Raw genomic sequence first — 22,392 nt, forward strand, 5'->3', positions numbered from 1 at the left:
TATTACCAAGAAGTGAGGTGTGGCTGAGCCATGTATGCCACCACGAAAACGGTAAAGGAAAGAACCTCCATTTATCATGAGTTGGACAGTTACACTTGCAACACCGATGCATTTCTGGCCTTGAAGCAGATGTACTTATGAATTTCATTATGGCGCCACTTTGTGGTCAAACCAAGAAGCACAACATGGGTTTGGGGGGAAAAAACAAGGCAAGACAAATATCCTGGGATTTGAGCACATTTCAAAAATTTAAATTGAGGGAATTTATATTCCTTCATGTTTTAATGCAATTGTTATAATATGCACATTATTAAGGAAATATTACTATTACGTGAAAGATTACTTGTTAAAAACATAACAAAATAATTGTAAAACCTTAATGTGAACACACCCCCCAATTTATTCAAATATTTTGTAATCAAAATAATTCGCTTTCAGTTTAAGTATTTGGTACCTTTTAGCATATTTATGTATTAATACCAAACCAAAAGAAACTTGCTGTATGTTTTGTATCCTTTATTCAGTTTCAACACAATACACAATCTCTGCTCCGTCAAACCTGGCGTTATTTTACAGAACAAAAACATATATGCAAGCTTTTGTACAGAAACAGTTCAACTTTCAAAGACGCTTGTAAAATTTTCAAAAGCAACTAGTGTCATTTCCTTTTGGCAATTAAATAATAAAGAAGCTTATAACTAAGTCCACACTGAACTATTACACTAATACCAAGTAGAAAATCTGCAATGTAGTCGTAAAAATTTATATATATTTAAAAAAAAAAGCTGAAAAAAATAAATTGTAAGTTAGAGAAGTCTGAAGTCTGTCAGAATTATACATAAACCTTAACTGTAACTAATGTAAACAAACAAGGTCCAGTTTTCTGTAATATCTGCTACAATGACACAAAGCGAGATGTTTGGTTTGCTCTGGCTTACATTTTTAAATGCACACTAACACAAACTATACAATTTATACTGGTCCAAGCCCAAAAGGGGCTGGGAGCCACGTTTTGAAACTGAAGAGTCTTAGTTTCACAGCCTGCTGGACGGTGGGTCTTGATGGAGCCTTTATTAAATAGATTTTTTTTTCTTCAGTCATCTGAGCAATATCTACATTTATAATTCATGTCCAGATTCTTCTCTCTATTATAATTATGCAAATGAGATAAACCATGGGACAAACACTGTGAGCCACTGTTGCTATGGAAATACAGGACACTCGAGGTGTGTCACGTCTTTCAGTGGTAATAAGATGTTACAGGCCAAATTCAACAGCCCTGCAGAGACAGAAAACTGGATATGGAATCTGATTAGTCATGCCTGGGGGGGGGGGGTGTTATATGCAGTAATTCAAAACGGCATGCTAAGAGTGGTTTTGATGTGTCAAATATCTCTCTCTCTCTTTTTGTTTTTGCTTGAGACCAGCTAGCTGGATGCACACACACACACAAGCAAACTGCAAATTAATCATTCTCTGTCACTGGGTTTGTTGTACAGTATATAAGGGAATGTGGTTTTTAATAAATCTTCCACACAGCAATCTGACTACAGCAGCCACAGCGAGTCACAGGATGAACTGCACAGTGATGATGATGATGATGATGATGATGATGATGCTGATGATAAAGGAACACCAGAGCCTTCGGAGGGTAAGTGTTCTAGCCCTTCACAAATTCACGTCTGTCAGACAGCCGGTGTCAGAAACCCCACTCGGAATCTGGCCGAAAATGCCACGGATTATAAGGAGAGGATGGGTCAGTGTCAGCATACAAAGTGTTTAGCAGTAGCTCTCTGCGGGAGGCAGTAGGGGACAAGCAAAGTCCCTTGCACCCTCTGGAGGAGTGACCAAATATGTCACAACAGGGGGGACGTGTGGAATATACCCCTGCTTGGCCTCCTGCCACCGCAACCCGACCCAACCCCTGGATGGATGGATGGATGGATGGATGGATGGATGTTCTCCGTGATAAAGCAATACCAAACTGGACATGTGTTTTGAAAATAAAAGACATCTTTAAATATGTGCTCCACCATGTCTAGGATAGTGAGAACTGTATTCTAAGAACTCAATAACCAAAAGTGTGTGCGTCAGTCACCGGGTGACCTGTGACCTTTATAGCACACACCACACACACTGTTGAGTCTGGCACTGAGCAGGGTGTAGGCTCTCAGGTGACATGAAAACATGAAGCTGTGCCACTGCTCAACATTTATACTGAATAATCTAGAATCCTGCAGTGTGGCATTTTTGATGAAAAGCAGCTACTGCAATGATTACACGATATATTAAACAGTCTATGGTAAAGAACAGTCGCCAACATTAATTCAGTCCAACAGAAACAGCAGTGATATTATTTTGTGGGGCACAATACAACACTGTTGTTGAGTTCCTGTACATCTTAGCAGCACTTTGGTTAGAGGCCTACTTGGTAAATTGACCAAGCCAGTGCCATTAACGTAATATAAATAATGCACATAACATAATGAAACAGGGGGAAATAACACATCACTAAATATCTGAAAAGTGACCGAACATTGATATTCACATTTACATTTTATACAACTCTATGTCAAATTAAACTGTTGCACACAGCAGTCGGAAAAAAACTGACTACTGACAGAGCAAGAATCAATGACAATGATTTTCATTATCCTCTGTGTACGGAAAACATCATTACTTATTTACAAACGACACTGAATATAAAAACCTCTGACTTTGTATACAGACCATCTTCTGTACAGTTACCTACAGTCATACCCCTCTCCGGATAAAATAAGCTGTAGATGAGATAGGAATAAAAATAGTGAAATAGTACTTTTAACAGTTTCATCATGAACTCTCTGTGATGTTGTTATTTTAACACATAACAGACTAACTCACACTTGGCACAGGCCATCTGCTGTAAACCATGTATAGTCCGGGATCTCCAGGGAAAATCCATTTCACCCAGGGGACAATTTGCTTTTACCTTCAACCCTGAGTCAATGCACTGCTTCGGAACAGCCGAACACGCTTCATTTTCATCTCATTTACAGCGCAGGAGCAAACATCTGTATGAACTTGTGATTATGTTATAATGGATTTGTGTGCAGTCAAAGAAACCCAAACGATGAGCCAAAGGCATGTAGAGAAACTGTCCAGGTCGACATTCTTTTTAAATATCTGTTTGTGATTTGGCCTCCTTAATGAGTGATATGTTCCCCTATGAACTGCTTGCTTCATATTTGATAGTGTCCCATCGGATGCGGCATTAAAGAGATTCATAATTCCTGACTGTTTTCAGTTCCGGAGAGAGGGGCTGTCTGCACGTCAAGTCCTATCACCTTCCTCTCAGATGCTAGTCTGCAGGTCGCCATTCAGCAGAGTACTCTGCGTCTCCGTGGGGTCGTTCATCATGCGAGATTTATCCTGCCGGCTATCGCTGCGCTCGACCTCATCCAGCCCCCCTACCTTCTTGAGACAGAGGACATTCTGGAAGCTTTTCTTGAAGTTCTCGGACAGGAATGCGTAGAGGATGGGGTTGGCGCAGCTGTTGGCGTATCCCAGCACCACCACGAACGCAAAAGTGCTCCTGAGGATGGGGGTGGTGCTGATGGTGCCCGTGACTGAGGTGACATTGAAGATGTAGAAAGGCAGCCAGCAGAAGACAAACACCGCCACCACAATAGACACCATCCGGGTCACCTTCCTCTCGGAGCGCTTCCTCTTGGAGGAGCCGACGCGGATGCCTGAGGACTTCACCTTGATGATGATGAACAAGTAGCAAAGGCAGATGACCATGAGGGGTAGGAAGAAGCCCAGGATGAAGGTGTAGAACATGAACGCAGTGTAGTAGGCCTCTTGAGGCTCAGGCCACACGATGGTGCAGAAGCAGCCATCGTGCTTTGTGATGATGCCGCTGTAGATGACGATAGGCAGGTTAACCATCAGCGACACCCCCCACACCGTTAAGTTGATAGTTTTGGCCATGCGGGGTTTGCGCCACTTTGTGGATTTAATTGGATGCACCACAGCCAGGTAGCGGTCGATGCTCATGACCATCAGACAGAAGATGGAGGTGAACTGGTTCAGGGAGTCGACGGTCATCACCACCCTGCAGAGCACAGGGCCGAAGGGCCAGTGGACCAGTGCCAACTGGATGGCGATGAACGGCAGGCCCAGCATGAAGAGCACGTCTGCCACCGCCAGGTTGAGGATGTAGATGTTGGTGACTGTCTTCATCTTGGCGTAGCGCAGGATGACGTAGATGACGAGGGCGTTTCCGCAGAGCCCCACGGTGCAAACCAAAAAGTACAAGCAGGTGATGATCACCGTGCCGATCCTGCTGAAGCTGTGGTCTGTGCGGTTCCCGTGGAGGTCCGACTCATTGCCCTGGATGAGGCTGTCGTACATGAGGTGGTCCGACAGGTTTGGAGGGGCTGATGCAAAGATCCAGGAGTCCATGATTCCTCAGTCTCTCTCTGTCTCACACTGCTTATGGCATCCCACCTGCAAACACGAAGACCTACTGTAAATCAGTAACAGTGTAAAATACTTGATAGCATCTCCATTATGAATGATTCGTATATTTCCAGCAGTTGTCATCTCATCAGTTGAGATGTTATTATATATCTGTGTTATGAACCAGAAAAATAGCTTTAATTTTCACCTGAATCCTTTTTCAACTGGCCCTTATTTTCTGTGGGATTTATAGATTTTTAAACCTTGATTCTCTTTAGTTAAAACAGACCTGATTAGTAGCAGGCAGTGAAATCTACCTGAGGCCGTATGTTTATTTGGTCAGGCGCTGCTACCAAGGGAAATCACTCTACACTCCCCACAGCCATGAGCTCTCCCTGGGGAAACGATTGCTCTTCACATGCCGCTAAATAATCAGCTGTGTGAATGGTTCCACTGAATTCCTTGCTGACACATTTTCTTCAATTTACTAGTGGGAGGGCACGGATGTAAATTAATCCCAGTCTAAGTAATTGAATGAGGGGAATCACTGTACCGCCTCGCCGCAGTCAGATTGAAGTGCTCGTCCCTGCCATTGCAAAGAAGGCAAACATGGACAGACAACTTAGTTTGGTGCCAATAACGTAAGAGGTTTTATTATGCCACTCTGTAATTTTTTTTTTCACCATGGCGGCAGCATTGGAGCGACACGGCCTGAAGTCTTGTTTTTTGACGAATACTGTAGGTGGCTCAATGTTAGTGAAGGTTCTGAGCTCGGTGAAAGCGTTGCCTGCTTGTGCCGTCTGACTACGCTTGTCTGAGTCAGGCTGACAGAAATTTTTCACAACGCAACAGTTGGAAACACAGCGGCAGAAACAGGTGTCACTTGTCTGCATGAGATAATCAAGCATAAAGATAATTATCCCCACAGAAAAACCACCACAACAAAAAACAACCAACCAACAGAAGCACTTTAGTTGCTGGGGTGAACCATAAATGGAATCACTGATCAGGTATGAATATTTGATTCTTTTTTCTTAAAATATTATGGTGTTATGTGTTATATGGCTGTAGCCGCAGGTTTTGTGCACACAGTGCAACAGGTATTCTTACTGTAATAGAAACCAAAGAGCAAGCACAATCAAAAGAAAGTATACATTTGCCACCTGGTAAAATACTGTTTTTAATAAACTGGCTACTATAACTTATTGTTTATCTTGAGGGTTTTTTTATTTATTTAATCCCCTGCTGAGATCTCGAGACCATTAAATATGCTCCAACTTTTGCTTTTAGATGCTAAAATCTAGACGGTGGATATTCAGCTGAATAAATCATCACATGCTCCTGGTTAATCATGCAAATCCACCCTGTGGAAAAATAAAGTGAGAATGAGGTCGAGTCAGGAATTTTCTTACCAATGATAGCAAACTCTGCACAGAAAAAAAACCCAGCTGGGGATTTTTTTAAATTGGGTTTTATGAACTCAATTGTTACATATACATATGCAAGAACATCATCGTTTTCACCAGTTAACAGTAAAGTCCATAAGACAAGGAGACACTGCAGAGAATATTGTGAGAAGAGCTCAAACATGTCGAAAATACTCAAATATTTTTGAATCAATTATCACATTTACCTGCTGCGTTTACGTGTTCCCATCTGCTGACCAACGTGCACCTGTGACAGCACACCCTTCTCCTCTAACTGCAAGTAGACAACAGTATATTCTTACCTGATCACCGGGGAGCTCCCTATTGAGAATTTAAGTGTGTCGGTGTTCACGGGCGATTCGTCTTTTCCATATTCCTCAAGTTTGCCTCGCCCGGCGTCGAAGTGCAAACATCTATTTTGCAACGTGACCTTTCCCTTTTTTAGTAGTCCCCACAATGTCGTCTGCATGACACACGGGGAGGGAAACGATGAAAAAGGGGGATACAAGGACAAACGCCTCTATATAAAGCGGCAACAACGCGATGGCGGCGCGATGCGCTCGGCGACTGTCTCCGGCACTGGAGAGCGCGGGGACGTGGAGAGGGACGCACGAACTGCGCCGAGGAGGTGCTGCACTACACCCGACCTCTACAACCTCCGAACGAGGCTGTGACACAGGGAGCCAGTTCGTTCTCACGGAGCGCGCTCTTTGCCATGTGGCACCGCCATGTTCCCTGACGCGCGCCGCTTGGTGAGAAAGGTTTAGAACTGCCAGAACATTTCTGTAGGGGTGAAAATGAAGTCTCTGAAATTATGTTAATTCAAACTGACACATGCAATTGATCAACTAACTTCACGTTAGCGGAGTCAGCCTCTGATAACATTCTCATAATATGGAGACGTTCCCTTTTTTACGCACGACGCATTCCCCCCTCTCTTTTGTTAATGTATGACAGTTACAGCAGTTTTGGCTCTGGTGAGGAAAACTACGAGGAGGAACAAAGTTTATTCTACATTTCTTTACACAAAAAATTCAATAGATTCCCAACTCAGACCATGACTCAGACCCACCTATGCCACCAGTGGCGAGACGCCGTGTTGCGAAGTCCTTATTCGAAGAGCATCAACTCGCCTCCATCCACTAGAGGCAGCACTGAGCGCAAAGACGCAATTAGCGGAACTCAAATTACGCGCCGGGAAAGTCCCTCACCCCTCGAGCCAATCACAGCACGATTTGTCACGTAAAAGTTTGAAAACGAGTGCAGGAGGGTGCTTTGCCTCGACTTGGAGGTCTCTCCACCTATCTCACTCGCTTGTGATTTGCTGCAACTCGCTCCACATCAGCTCCACCGAAGAGAGTCGGATTCTTCCTGATTTTGCCAGTGATGAACTCAAGTCGGACAGAGGCCACGTCTAGCCCTCCTCAGGTGAGTCAAGTTCACCATCTCTCAATTCAGATACACATTGATGTTATGTTTATGCAAAACTATGCAAAGGTATGTAGAGCACATCAATGGGTTAAACAGTGTTGAGGGGAAAAGACAGTGTAACATCTTGTTTCCCCGCGTGAGGAAGACTGTCACGTTGAGTTGCACTTGGTATTTCCAGTGCGACCGTGTGAGCGTCTCATTATGAGCATTAATTGTTTTTTAAAAAAGTGGTTGTATGTAGAGACTTCTGAATAGTTTCAACAGCTCAGCAAAACTGCCAAGCTTTTTGTTGTTGTTGTTGTTGTTGTTTTTTTCCAAACCCAAAGCTGTCAACTCAATTAGTAGCACACTGCAAGTGGTTATTAGGAAGCAAGACACTGCCAGTGGAATAGAACAGAGCATTGGTTTATTAGAATGGCATTAGGATGCCGCTCAACTTTCTTTCCAGCTGCATAAAGGGTGAGGGTCAGGGGTCTTCCTTCAGCGGCCTGATGTCGGCCCCGATCACCTCAACAGGTCAGATCACACCCTCTTTAACCTTAACCTTGATCGTTATTGTGACTTCAACTTCACAAGCAATGTATCTGGTGTTGGTTTTATTGAGTTACAACTTTCAATATGCTGATTTTCAATATTTGCCTTGTGAGAATGGCAGAGTTAAACGCTGTTAAAATAAACAGTGCAGAGCGTTTGTGCTCAGTATAATCCTGGCGGCTGCGTTGACATTTTTCACCATTTTTCGGACCAAACGACTTAACGATTAATTGGGAAAATAATCAACAGATTACTCAATAATGAGAATAATCGTTAGTTGCAGCCCAGTTACCAGATTTGGAGGCAGAATTCGTTTTCGGTACCGGCCTTCATCACTCCAGTTTGCACACGGCTGAGGAGTCGGTTAAGGTAGTGAAGCCTTGATGTAACCGAGCGGATGGGACGGTCAGTCTCTTTTTGAAATATGATGAGCAGAAACTGTTTTGACATGTAGATGCTTATTAATTAGTCCCTGTTGCCCGATGAAGATTAGCAGGCACTTGTTTTAGTTAGTTTTGAGTTAAAAAGCAGTAATAATGTGTCATATTATCACAGTTTTTCCTTGTCCAGCCCTTCTGTGTCTCCTTGTCGATCCGAGGGAGAACAGCAATCCAGGGTGAAATGGAATAATTGATGGAGTGGATGCTGATTCGGGAAGACGGAAACCGTGGATGTCTTAAGCAGAAGTATTTATTATAGGAGCTCAATATTGAGGAGACTTCCGGGTTCGCTACACAGATCAACAGGTTCACAGTGTTCGGCGTCCCGAGATAGTCTGCCCATCTCCGAACTCTGTCGTGCTTTTAGCTTTGAGTAATGTCGTCATCTCCCCGCGACTGTGACGCCTCGAGAGAGACTTCAGCTGCTCTCCGATTGTTTCGGCTTGCCATAGATAAGATGGCCTTGCTTGGTGCCTGAGAAGACTCATCTTAACAGGGGAGGATAGATGGAAATTCCACGACAGAGGGAAAAGAAGGCACCTCTGCCCTGTGTTAGTGAGAGATACTTGTCACCCCTCTGTGCCTTTTAAAAAAATCTCAAGAGCCCACCAAACGCTGCTTGATTCCACATTTCTTCTTTGCCCAAAAAGGTAACTGTCAAAGAGAAACAATTGCACTGAGTAATGGGAGTCGGTGGCAGTTCCTCTCACTCTCTGTGCGGAGGTTTTGTGTTTACACGAACGCCGTATGGAGCCGCTGGAAAAGGTCACAAGGGAAATTAAACATTAAGTAGGGAAAGCAGTAATTTATTAGAGCTTCCTTTGCCACAAGGGGCAAATCAATGGACCATTAATGAGATTTTATGTTTAATGCAATATGGGTAATCTAAGGTGATGTAATAATTGTGATTTGACATTTTTAGCTGGACGTGTTTTCATTTACCTTCATGGGATATTAGGGGCAGGTTAAGATTAAAAAAAAAAGTCTGTCAGTCTTACTGATGCACACACACCAAAAGCGGCCTTCAGGGAGTAGCGCTGTTACATCAGCATTCCCCGAGTGAAGCGAGCATGCCAATACATGTTGGCCGTTGAATGATGACTGGAGTGAAATCTTGTTGGCGCTCTGGGTTGATTAGTTCAATCATGCTGGTGGTGATATAATGTAGGAGAGAGCTTGAAGCTCAGGTCTGTATTTGCTTTCTAATTACCGAGGCATTATCAAGAACCTTTCTGGTTCTGGCCATGGATTGAAAGCATTGACTATCCATCCTGCCATGCTAAATAGACAAAACAATTAGCAGCCCGGGGGCAGTCGCAAAATATTCAGTGGATCCTGCTCAAAGCTTTTAGCTCTTTTGTGATTCTTCTTCTATGAGAGAAATGAGTAAAGAAGGTCTACTGGAGATATTGCTGCAATATGTGTGAACTGAACAAAAGTCTGTCTTTAGTGGCCTCAGGCTAACCTTTTCTCACTTTTAGATTTATCAAGGGAAGGGTGCGCATTAAAGTTGTTGGATTTTGCTTTTACGGATCAAAGCAATAAGATTTATTCTTATTGTCTTCTTGCGTGTTTTTCTTCAGATGGATGCTATATATTTCATGCTGCCATAGATTTACCCTATTGTCCTTTCTTTTGGAGATGCCGTACGTTAATGGTTAACCTGAGGGTCTGTTAGTCAGCACCTCTTGCATCCACTTCATGTGATCATTCTTTTGAGTGAGCCACTATATATATATATAATATATATATATATATTAATATATATCAAAATGTTGAAATTGAAAGATAAAGGAAGCCGTGGATTGAAATCACGATCTGAAAATGGAAAATTACTGGACTTAAAAAGACCTGCCTACCAATTGTAATGTGAATGATTTTACAAGGTGTCCAAGGTGATGTCCAAAACCCCAAAATATAGGAGAGGCGACAGACAACTTTCGTGCCCCTACGAGTGCTGGATGACGTCATTTTTCTTTCGCCATTACACTTTGTTTTAACATCATAATGACAGATTTAAGCCAGAACTTTGTCTTTTTTGGGGGGATTTTAAGTAACAGCAGCATCAGCTTATTGATTTAATAATAGATTAATTGACTAATCATTTCAGCCCTAATCAATCAAGGCCGTTTTTTTTTATCCCAGATAATTGTATAATTATGCTTCTATCACTTAACACAAAAAAGGTGAAGTCTGTGTTAATCTTCATATTAATTCTACGAGAACTGACGCATGACTGTTGCAATGTTTGCCAGCAGTAAAGTAAACTTCTACAAGTTTGTAGGTTAACCTATTAAAAGTAAATGCGTTCTTTTTAATTTGTCATCCAGTCAGAAACAGGTATTTAAAAACACCAAACCGACAATCTTGCGAGTTGATGGCGACACTCGTGCAGGCTGCTCAATGTGTACTCTTCGCACATACCTGTTTACTTGCGTGAACCGAGTCTGGCCGCTCTGATAAAGCCATCTGAGGCTGACTCCAGCTCCAAGGAGACACGGCCGTGGTGACCGGGTGATTCTGGAGGATGTTGATCAGGTGCATTGTTGGTGTGTTTTTTCTCTCCCAGTCGTCCTGCACAAAAAGCGAGTGCCAAGAGAAAGAGAAATGTGTTGCCTCCGCCGATCTATTGTTTATGAATTTGAATTTGTTCCACATATCTTTCGCTTCTGCAACAGGATCCTGAAACAGTTGTAGATATTTTTGGCGCCGTCACTCTTTTGCTTCTGACGCAACCCACTCGAGTGGTTTTCAAAAGAATCTTCTGAAACGTTCATAAGCACCGGCTCTGGGAAGTTCATGATGTGTTGTGTCTGTCAAGACTGTGTAACACAGTGTTATTCTAATTTTGTGGTACTTATTACTTCATAAGCAAAACTACATTTTATAATTTTGCTGATTTCGTTTTGCTTCTGGCAGAGACTGCCATTTGTTATTCGTCTTTGTCTGTGGTTTTTTTTTACATTTTTTATAGTTTGGCTTTGCTGTCAAAGTTGCTTCCTTTGTGCTTGTTACTTTGAACGTGAGCTGTGGTGACTTAGTAGCAGGCGCAGATGTGATCCCAAACTGGGGATGAGCAGCCTGGCTCCATGCGCCCAACAGAAATGTCTCCGTGGTGATGAATCTGTGTTTGACATATAAATACTTCAGCAATTCCCCATTTCCCATTATAGATGTACTGAAGACATTTGACAATTTGGGAATATTAAATCCAAATTGGTTGCCCATTAATCTGTTTGGTTGAAATTAGATTATAAAATTAGCTTGGGATGGCAACTTAAAAAGGCCAAATTGTCAGAAGGGGGTTAGTGTAACAGCTGCAGCTCGGCTATAACGGAGCATTTGTTTCATAATTGATCGTTTTATGTGCTGCAATAACATCAAAAATGAAAAGGTTGCATTTTGTGGCGTGTCCCGTCCACACAGCTCCTGCTCATCCTCCTGTCTGCTGTTTGCTCATAGCAGCTCACGGCTGGTCACTTCCTGCCGTGGTTGTGTTTGTGCCAGCGGAGCCTCTGAGGCTCGTCACAGCCTGTTCTCTGGAACGCAATAGGCTGCGGTTGCAAGGGGGAGCTAAAGATCCGCTTGTTTGTGGGGTAGTTTAATGGTGATTGATTGTGTTTGCCAAAGAGCGTGCCACCAGACCTTCTCAGGCTCACAGATGCGATCCACAACTCTCTTTAATTTCCTCTTTTTGCAACAGTCGCAGGCAGGAAATCGTTTTTTTTTTATCACACCCATTACCACGGCATTAAAGATAAAACAAACACAAAAACAAACCCAGTTATGTGTAAGACAACACATTAGCGACTAAACGTGACTTCAAATCAAATTTTCCTCTTGTGGACTGTGAATTTCTGTTTTTGGTGGTACTTTGTGCTTTCCTCTTTTGAGTTTCAAGTCTCACTATGTTCATTTCCTTTTCATTTTGGTTATGTATGCACATACATGTACTTATTTCCAGTACAACATACTAATTAAAATGAAGCCTCTGAATACTGAGTACTATTTTCGGACTTCAAGATCAGCGGCGTGTCTGAGCTCGGCAGTCGGCTCACAACCTTTAGATGTATGTGGGTTTGTCATCTCAGCGTCTTTGTTGCACATCTTCAGGGTTGGCCAAAATGTAGTGTATGTACTCAACATTTTTCTTTTCGTCTTGGCATAGGTAGGGGCCTTGAAATCTTCTTCATCCTAAGCTCCATGAGTGTTTTATGAGCACTGGTAAACAGCTTACTCACATTCCCTGTCATGGATTAATGGCCTCTTGTATTAGATGTCGCCTTCAAATGGAACTCGTGAGCTTGTGGTTACGACATGAGAGTCGTGGTCACGGCACGCTTGGCCGTCAAGTCGTAAAGTTGGGAGAGCGCTGTTTTACTCTTGCTTCAAGGAGTCGAATCCTTCCTCCAACTCAACTATGATGCATGTGAAATTATAGCAAGCCATATCATGATAAAAAAGAAAAAGTAATATTGTGCACAGCTGTTTGTGTTCTTTCTTTCTTTTTCTTCTCTCGATTATTGCCACGGCAGCCGTGACATGCACATCCAAGCGCCATGCGATATCCACACAGTGACAGACTCGTGAACTGAGAATTGAGAGCACAGTGCCGAGTAGTAAAGCTCCCGGTCACGGTGTGCGGCTTTCTAATCCCTTGACACCGGAATTGGTTTTCAGTCGTCTTTTCAGAGGGGGGCGATGATAGATAATGTAGCTCATGGAGGCAGGCAGGCCTCGGCTCTGATTTCTCAGGTGGTCCCTCTCTGAATGAGCTGTCAGCGGCACAGACCACCTCGCTTGGCCGTCTGTGACTCGCCGTGTCTGGCGGCGTCCCCCCCCCCCCTCAGGATTTATAATCCTATCTTGCAGTTAAACAAAGCCTCCTCGTTCGTACAGTGGCTTTGTTTTTATTTCATGTGTCACTTTAGAAGTGCAGCTCCACCGAGTCCGAACAGCACATTACGTGGTGTGAAGAGCTTCCTTTTAAAGTGCCACTGCAATTTTATACCCAGATTTACCAGTCTTCCCCGTCCTAAATGGACTAATAGATGTATTGCATGATAACGCATCAGCAGGAACACTTCTCACAACTTGTACACATTGATAATTGTCTCACAGTTAAAAACATATTTCCCCTGTTAGCTGCTGGGCTCTTTGTTTGCTCTTTTGAGATTCTGCTTAAATAAAAGTTGCGTATTTCCCCACGTTAACAAATCCGCCTATTGCTGGCCTTAAAATTAAGATATATTATTCCAAGTACATTTTTATTCATAGACTGTCATGGAGTCAACAACACAAAACTTTCAGGATTGATAAGATCTGCGTGTAAATGTGTCGTCATTTTCTAATTCCGTGCTACTCCTTACTGAGTACAATGAGATCCATTAACTGCATGTGATGTGTTGTCATCCCTCTGTTATAAAAAAAACAAAAAAAACATTGATTTGCCAGTAAACCCCATCATTTTATGGCATTGAATTTAAATACAGTAGCATAAATCTTTTCCATATGGCCTTATGGTATAATATCACGGGGCTGTTAAGTACTGTATGTTACTAATATATGTTTGCGGAATGTATCTTCTATTTCGAGTTTGCCCTAGCATACAGTAAATATAAGATAGACATAATTCAGTGTGTGCTCACTGTAGGCTTAACATTGGCAGAGTATTGAATATTCAGTAAGTCGTGATGAAAACAGTGTCGTTGGCTGACTTGACTTGCCTCAGTTCTGGCCGATGGAGCCTCTTCCCTTTGTTGAATGCAAACGGGCTTGAACCTGTAATCGCATATATATTGCTTCTTTATTGGTTCTTCACGTGGGTCCTCTGAATCTGAAGACCTTGTTTGGGGAAGAATTTGTTTTACATGAGCTGGTCCGGAGGACCCGACAGGATCCAATTGAACTTAAATCTCATTCTCCTTCCTCATCTCTCCTCTGTTGTTGAGTGAGTGAATGAAGGGCTTTTTTCAGCTGCTTGAGCAGCCTGCCCACTGGCACTTAAATCATGACAAAGGACAATAAATGACAAGTATAGTATAATATCTGACATATCTATGAGTGAATGCAATTCGGTGCGGCTTGACTGAAGTTAAGGGGACTGTTGGGCCTTGGTGGTGGCATTGCGCTCTACTGAGTGCCATTGTAGTGTTCCTCATCAACAGGCCACGTTTCAGCAAAGCCTTTCGTCAGCTGGACGAATGATGTTCACAAAGAAATATTTTCATCATCTTTCATGCATTCTGAGAGCATCTGTATTTTCTCAATTCAATAAAAAAAAAAGTTTGTCTAGCAGCTTTTTAGCTTTTCTCTCTCCTCCCGTCTATAGTCGCCTCTGCTGCCGACGTGGCAAGGGCTAACTGGTGAGCTTTTCTATTTTTTTATGATTTATTGATTTAAACGTAACTGGATGTCGTCAGGGAGAAAAAGTCTACCTTTGTCAGTAGCCTCGTCTCTCTGTTTTATTGTGGTCTGTTTGCTAGGAAATGGTCTTTTAACGTCGTTTTGTGGTCACCTTTGTGGTAGTATAACACACTGTCCTTTCCAGAACATTAGAGCCCTGTCGTGGCCGCATCTTACGAAATACAGCATTGGAGCAGGGCTTTTCTGAAATTGATGAAAACTAGCCTCCGGTAATTGACTCTCCGTGTGGCCACTCTCTCTGTATCTGCGAATATGAGTAGTTTTTCAGCTAATGACTTTATTCATGTTTACGATGTGCACCGTGTGTCCCTGCAGGGATTATCTCCGGTGCCATGTATGTGCATATTTATCCTGCCTAAATGCCACTGCCTTCATTCTCTCAAACACACAGAGACACACACACACACACACACACACACACACACACACACACACACACACACACACACATATGCAAAACATCCGATTATAATGTGCATGATGTCCATATTCGTAGCTACAAACTTAAAAGCTTGATCTTTATGTATGTATATCTCACTTTAATAAATTCCTTTGAGTTGATAGCAGTTACTCTTTCTCTCTGGCAGAGATATAACCCCATAACACATCAAACAAACACAAACAAACAAAATATCATTGACACAGGCCCGACTGTGTGAGAGGTTATACTGAGTTAGTTGCATTAAATATTGTTTTGCTGCCAATTTGGCATGAGAATAATAAACTAAATGGATTGAAACGCTCCAGGTTGCAGAAATCAAAATGTCACTTACTTGCTAAGTGGTCGCCCAAATTGTTGCTTTGTCTTTAACTGCAGAAAGGTGCAATTTTCCACAGGACTTGCATTGATGGGTAGACCTATTGTCCACTGTTGAGGAGTGACAATAGGCTTATTTTCGAAGTCTCTAATAAGTATTGACGGCTGAATGTTTTGCTTTTGTTACACGTCAGCATTGGCACCTTGCTACACAGACTTTCTCTCAAACCCTAAAAGTCTATTCTTCTTAGTTTTTCTCTTGTACAAGTATATCCATTTTTTTTCCTAGTTCTTTGTTTTCAATTGTTTTCAACGTCATTGCTTGTCTGTTTGACATTTCGGAGAAATAGGAACAATTGTTCTCTCAGGTCTGTACAACCCCACTCATCTGTATCTCACAAGGTCTCGGAAACATAAAGAGGCTCTGGCCAAGGCGAATTATAAAAGCAGCAAACAATGGAAAGAAGAGACTGACGCTCTGTTCAGACCTGGTTTTAACGTCCATCTCGAGTGATCTGGTCCCAGGTGGACAGCTCTAAGTACGTCAGTTCACGCCTGGCATTAGAATGCGTCTCCACATTTGTCTCTAGTGACCACTTGCGATCGGATAACACTGCCCCTGCTCTATATGCAAAAACACATTTGTCATTTCTGGCAAAGACCAAATGGTGTGTGTGTGTGTGTGTGTGTGTGTGTGTGTGTGTGTGTGTGTGTGTGTGTGTGTGTGTGTGTGTGTGTGTGTGTGTGTGTGTGTGTGTGTGTGTGTGTGTGTGTGTGTGTGTGTGTGTGTGTGTGTGTGTGTGTGTGAGATGGAGATCGGGGAAGGAGGGGCTGAGCAAATCAATGTGCTCCATGCAGTTTTGTAACTTGGCAGGATTTTAATAATTTGAAATAGCTGAGTTAAAAAACATAAAGATAGACTATCATATGCGGTGCTCAATGTTGATAGTAAATAAATCATTGTATGGGAAACACTGAGAAGCGTAGAAAAGTATTTCATTTTCTGTAGCGGGGTCAGAAGAAGTCAGCTGAGTAAGGCGGGTCCTTCAATGTGGCCCAGGATGCATTTGCGCATTCACTCTGAGAACTCGGAGGTTATCAGAGCTGGGTGCACTCACACCCCCTAATGAGAGCTGTTCACTTGTGATCCGGTCCCCTGAGGCGGACGTTAATACCAGGTCTGCAGGCCCCAGGTAGTCGCATTCTATCAAGCTGAGGATATTGAGTCAGAGTGTAATTCTTCATGTATTTTCTAACTGGTGAGGTTCCTCTGACCCAACAGGCTTTCATTTCTTTCTTTACTTACTACATTTATTTTGTTAAGGTCCGCAAGGTGTCTGTTCACGGATCACAAACATGCATTTCCCGGGAACAGATGGCTGTGCACAGAGATACAGAGACACGGCAAACTGAGAGAGGGAGCGCAGGAGAGCGAGGCGGTCGCTACCCTGTGGCAGCGGCGGCGGCGTGTGTCGTCGTACACAACTGGAGATGAGATGGAGAGTTCGGCTGCCCCCCGGCTGAAGCGGCACACTCCCGTGTCAATAAAGCATACCCGCCTCTTGATGACTGTTTAATATTGAATTAACCTAGGGGATTGTTGGTATTGGAACCTGCCATGCGTTCTGAGCTGTGTAATTGAGGGGGGTGATTTGTAAATTGTGCAATGCAACAAATAAATCCCCGGGAATTGCACACACACGTATTCATAAACCCAGATTGCAAAACAATCTATCAGCCATTGTAGCTAATAGTGTTTAGCAGTTCACATGAAAATTGTGACTCATTAAAACACAGTGTAGTACATTGCAAACGTCTCCGTTGTGTTTTCGCCGTATGTGACTTTCAACTTTGTGTGTGACAAGTGAACACGGGAAACGGAGATGTATGTTGTCGTGCCGGGTGCCTTCTGACTTGCGCTGTCGAAAAACAATGCTGGAGAGAGAATTGTCCGCCCACTCTTTTCACACGAGATGTGACCCAATGAGAATCCCCTTCAAGTCACATCACGCTGCCGAGGGTAAGAATCCACGGCTCGTTGCCGGTGTTCACATAGGTGGACTGATGTGGACGGATGAGCCTTAAGGAGTGTAAATTGAGAGAGCGGAGAACAACGGACATGACTCCGTTACCTTCATTAGGGTCTGCCGAGGTGCAGGAGGCCTCTGCGTCTCCAGAGTAAACGGTGTCTATCGAGTCGGTCAGACAAGCCTGAGTTTATGAGTTTACACACATTGTGGACACGTCCTCTTGAAGAGGAGGCGATGACATCCTTTGTTATTCCGCGTCGCAGAAGAAAAAAATCACGACAAAAAAAACAATATCCTGAGTTTTCTCTGTGGAATTTTGAATATCCAGAACAGATTAACTGTGGTTTTGTAAACCAAGAAAATCCAAAGAGGCCGTGGTACAGGCTTGATGAATGTCCGCTTTTCATGCTGCGTTCTTCTGGATTACAGTGGGGGGGCCGCTTTAATTCGGACCTCTGTGATCTCGATCCTCTGCAGTTAATCTTTTGTGTGATTGCTCCACTGTAATTTGATATGGATTACATGTAACCTAAGCAGCAATAGGGTTGTTTATAGATTCTATCATAATGAGTAGATGAAGGATTTATATCCAAGTCCCAGTGACCCTATCATTTCTGTGTTGTTTATTCATGCAACCATTTAGATCTTTGTTATTTAGTTGAATCATTTTTGAAGTTGTAGCCTGTCACTGTTTCTGATGCAGACATGCGAATGGCTATTAAATATATTACAACTGACCTAATATACCGTCTGACCTAAATCATTCATATATGTTTTGTATTGTTACGGGAACAAAATCTTAAAAAGTCTCCTAACTTTTATTGGCTGATATTTAATGTTTTACATAAAAATACAAAGGTGACCATAAAAGTGTTCCTCACCACAGTTTGAGAGAGGTATCAACGGCAAAGGGTGCTGCTCAATATATCTGTCTGATCGGTTGGGGACACCTATATGAGCTTTCCTCGCTTATCTTAATGGATTTCTGGTGCTTTTCGATCCATGAAGCTTTAGGGGATCAGAAAAACTCGTATGCAGAGCTTTTTATTAGGTAGGTGGGTCATGCTGGCAATTGGCCCAAAGAGTTGGTTATGTAATAATTACCTTCGCCAAGGAGGTTATGCAATACAAACTTATATAAGTGTACATTATGCTAGTACTGTATGTGTTACGATATGTACTGCAGATTTTTTCTTTGTTGCTACACTGATATTGTCAGACAAACATCCTCACTAGGTGTTCTCCTTTTGTCCTCGTGCTTTTTCAGTGATTACCATCTGTGTTTGGCTCGGCTATGGCGCTGGATACCAGCGTTATCGCACGTCAAAGATCAGGGAACATAAGGAAAGGATATTGCCCCAACCGCAGCAGCGGCCGTCCTCTGTCTAACAAAGGTTTCTGAACGCGTCCCAGACGGACAAAGGCGGGCCCTTGTTAGCGGGAGAAATGACGACCGTTTCCTTTTTCCCTCTGTCTGAAAGGCCAAGGGTTAACGGTGTGTTTCTTGACACTCATTATGAGAGCAGATATAGAGGCTTGATGAGTATCACTTTCATTTGAGCGTCCAGTCAGCTGTGTCTCCCGCTATCAGTGTATGAGCAGCTCATCTCGGAAATACACAAACAAGTTCCTAGCCAACAGGGGAATTAACGGCCTTTGATTTGCAGGCTGGAAAAGATGAGATAGTTTGATGAAAGTGGTAATGATAGCATTGTACCATTTTAAGTATATATATATATATGTTTTACCTGTAATGATTTTGATCATTTTACAATGATAAATGATCAATCAGCAACGTAGTCAACACATTTTTTCCAGATGTCTTGACTCTTGACAAATGCCTTCTTTCTTCTCCTTCCTGCTTAATGTTTTATTCAGAATACATATATATTTTATCTTCCCTATGTATTCAAAATAATAGGGATTGTGATGAGGCAGATTTCTTAAAGTAGTCCCTATAAGACCAGGAAAATGTAATATAAATTCAGTCCATTTTGTCATTTTTTGCGTAAAATTGCACCGATCATAACATTTTGATCAGCCTTTAGATGTTACAGGTTCTCTGGCTGCGGTTATGGAATGGACTTCCGAGCATCTGCATGCTATTACCCCCACCAGGATGAAATCTCTCAGCCTGCCTGTTTGCTTCGCTGGCAGAATGAGTCCCAGTATGGCACATCCAATAGCTGGTGATAACCACTGTGAAGAAATGGACAATATGAGCTCTTCGGTGCTACTCTTAGTGATATGATTTGGCATTCCTATCCCTTTTAGATCATGATGGATATAACATTGTGGGATTTGGAACAGGAGACAATTTCCACTTTGTTTCCAGATACTGGTGCTTGATGCAGCATGTCGCTGTGCAGGTGGTGGTTGGATGTGGGTTGTCAGCCAGTTGGACGGATCTGGAGGATAGTGATTAATGTTTGGCTCCTGTGTGGGTGGTATAGAAGAATGCTGCTTAATTTCACGGAGCACAACGATAAGAAGTTGGTTGACAGAGGGAAGTGGGGAAATGCGTTGATGGTTATAAGCAGCCGAGTTACGTGGTGAGAGGGAGTTATGATAAAGGAGTGTTCCTTTTTGGAAAAAAACTGAAGAGAAACTAAGTTCGCTCTCATGTGCAACCGATCCAGAATAACAGTTACAGACTAGAGAGTGAAAGAGAAGTTCTTACTTCTTTTGTAAACGTCTTCCTGTGGTGGCTCACAAAAAGTTGCTTGCGGTGCCGCACCATCTAGGTTTCATAACCTTCCTCAGTGACCCGCTTGTCACCCTTTGTGCCAATAAATCCTCCTGCAGTTCTCCCATTGGATTTCTCATACAGTCACCCTGGCTGAAAGACGGCTTGACAGCGAGTGAGCCGTCCCATCAGAGAGCAGAGAAAAAAATCCATATTTTGACAGAGTGAGTCACATTTTTTTCATTTGGGACCAATCAGCTTTATAATGTAACAAATTGTGTCCATTTGTAGTACTGGGACACCAGAAGAATTTGCTCTAAGGACCAATACAAATTCGGGTTCCACAAGGTCAAGGTGTATCTTAAATTCTGATGCAGTTGAAATGGCACAATCTCTGGCACTAATAATCAATCGTTTTAGTCACATTTTTTTTTGTACGATCTTGTTGAAGGGAACAGGACAGATGGCAGAAACAGAGAGCAAGAGATATATCCTGTCATGGAATGCAGAGTGGCTCGGCTACACTATATTGTGTGTCTTTACCAACTGAGCCACCAGGATGCACCATTGTATTCCTCAACCTTCACCGTGACCCTCCACACGCTGCTTCGCTGCAGTTTTCTGCTGTGATGAAAAAAACATGCCGGCAATGTCCCGCCTCCACAGGTACAGTATGTCAAGTCATGCGCTGCCATGACAGACATGTCATTCGAGATCCCTTTCTTCCTTGGAGTCTTCATCCTTGTAGGACGACGGACCAGTTGGTGAGCAACAGAAGCCTCTCACCTCCCTTTCACTCCGTCAAGCCAGCTGACTCTCTCTCAGTGTAGACATACTGTACTCTACTCTGGTTCCAAAGTCAGTCATAGAGCAGCAGGGCTGCACAAGCTGCCACATAGCATGAAGAGACGACTTAACTAGCTGAAGACACTGAATCTCTTCACTCTATCCTTAGAACCATTGCTTCTGAAGCCGGACCGATACTGGATTTTTGGGACTGAAGCCGACACCAAATTCCTGTTATAATAAAAAGTGAAAAGGGGGAATCATGGTGTTGTATTTTTTAATTAACTTCCCTGAGTTTCAAGCAAATACCTCACAACTAGTTGGCAAGTTACTGTGAAGAGACTGCTTGACTGTCTGCTCACTAGCTTGTGTCCACTTCCTTTTGTTATTGATTTAAATGAGTGGAAAATGGACCGAGCGTGTTTTGCACATTTGATGTCAGACTCTCTGACTTTCTCTAGTGTAAACCATGACTCACTATTGAGCACAGATACTCTCTCACACACTTGCTGCCAACTAGGGAGCAGTCGTTCCGTCCTCACGCTGACTCTTACCGGACCAGTGTTGGAATATTAGTATTTTCATCAAAGGTTCAATGTGAAGAGCCACTCTCCCCTTCCCAGTGTGTGGGATAACCTATCTCCGGTAACGTAAAAACACAAAAGGCCCTCTTTATTCACTTTAAAAGGCCATGGGATAGTCATCACGCATCAGACATTTTATGTAAATAATTCAGTATTAAATCAAATGTAGGTGCAGTCTGCTGTTGCAGTCATTTTATTTTAGGATAGAAACCGGGCTGGTTGCAGATGACAAGCTTGAATAATTCCAACGAGTACAGGAGCATCCAAAACAGACCACTTGCGGCTGTGGTTGCTGACCCGTTTGGGTGCTCTGAAACAGAGGTGCATTTCACTCCATAACTCAATGAAGCGTATGCATGAGTTTTATTGCCTGAAGAAATGTCAATAATCTGCAGAGAGGTAGAACTATTGGCAAACAGCAGCTAAAGCAACACTGGAGTAAAATCTAATCAATCTGAGGAATTCATCAGGATTTGACAACCACAGTGCAAGTGCCACTCGAGGCACAATTGTGAATATTACAAATGGTGTTCGCCCCAAATTTACTAAATTTGAAATCCTCTCCTGAATTTTGTACAATAAATTACCTTCGGAAAATCCTTCTTGATTCCTGGTGTCAGAACGTAAAAAGCTGAGACACAAAATCCTGATGTACTGCCGAGAGGCTAGTCGTTCAGAGGTGATCTGAATAGATTTTGGCAATCTGATTGGATCGTTTAGAACATTTTTAATCCTGATTTGGTAAACTTGAAAAATTTGAATCTGGATTAGGATGATCTAGTCCAATGTTGCTTTGAAAAACTGACACAAAAGTAAAACAGATTACCTGATCTTGGATAGCAACAGGG

At 42.8% G+C, this 22,392-nt stretch overlaps 1 protein-coding gene and 1 long non-coding RNA gene across 4 annotated transcripts in view; one reads left to right on the forward strand and one right to left on the reverse strand.

The window, feature by feature from the left end:
- Positions 1-501: 501 nt before the first annotated feature.
- On the reverse strand, positions 502-7,002 carry LOC118288984 (somatostatin receptor type 2-like). 2 transcript variants are annotated; one of them, XM_035615603.2, is made up of 3 exons: positions 6,943-7,002; positions 6,173-6,653; positions 502-4,507 (listed from the first exon to the last, which is right to left on the reverse strand). In XM_035615603.2, exon 3 carries the CDS (start codon positions 4,444-4,446, stop codon positions 3,334-3,336), a length of 1,113 nt encoding a protein of 370 aa, XP_035471496.1. In that variant the 5' UTR covers positions 4,447-4,507; positions 6,173-6,653; positions 6,943-7,002; the 3' UTR covers positions 502-3,333. The 2 variants fall into 2 exon arrangements, with proteins under 2 accessions (XP_035471496.1, XP_035471498.1); XM_035615605.2 differs by lacking the exon at positions 6,173-6,653 and having other exon boundaries at positions 502-4,491; positions 6,943-7,001.
- A 172-nt stretch (positions 7,003-7,174) lies between these two features.
- LOC118288985 overlaps positions 7,175-22,392 on the forward strand; it is a 98,117-nt gene continuing 82,899 nt past the window's right edge. For both annotated transcript variants that reach the window (XR_004785969.2, XR_004785971.2), the window contains exon 1: positions 7,175-7,298. This is a non-coding gene — a long non-coding RNA (uncharacterized LOC118288985). The remainder of the gene's footprint in view (positions 7,299-22,392) is intronic.

The sequence above is a fragment of the Scophthalmus maximus genome, chromosome 17 (assembly GCF_022379125.1).
Source record: "Scophthalmus maximus strain ysfricsl-2021 chromosome 17, ASM2237912v1, whole genome shotgun sequence".
Lineage (NCBI taxonomy): Eukaryota > Metazoa > Chordata > Actinopteri > Pleuronectiformes > Scophthalmidae > Scophthalmus > Scophthalmus maximus.

Excerpts from the sequence above, each read along its gene's own strand:
- LOC118288984 (XM_035615603.2), bottom strand. The coding sequence starts at position 4,446 with ATGGACTCCTGGATCTTTGCATCAGCCCCTCCAAACCTGTCGGACCAC.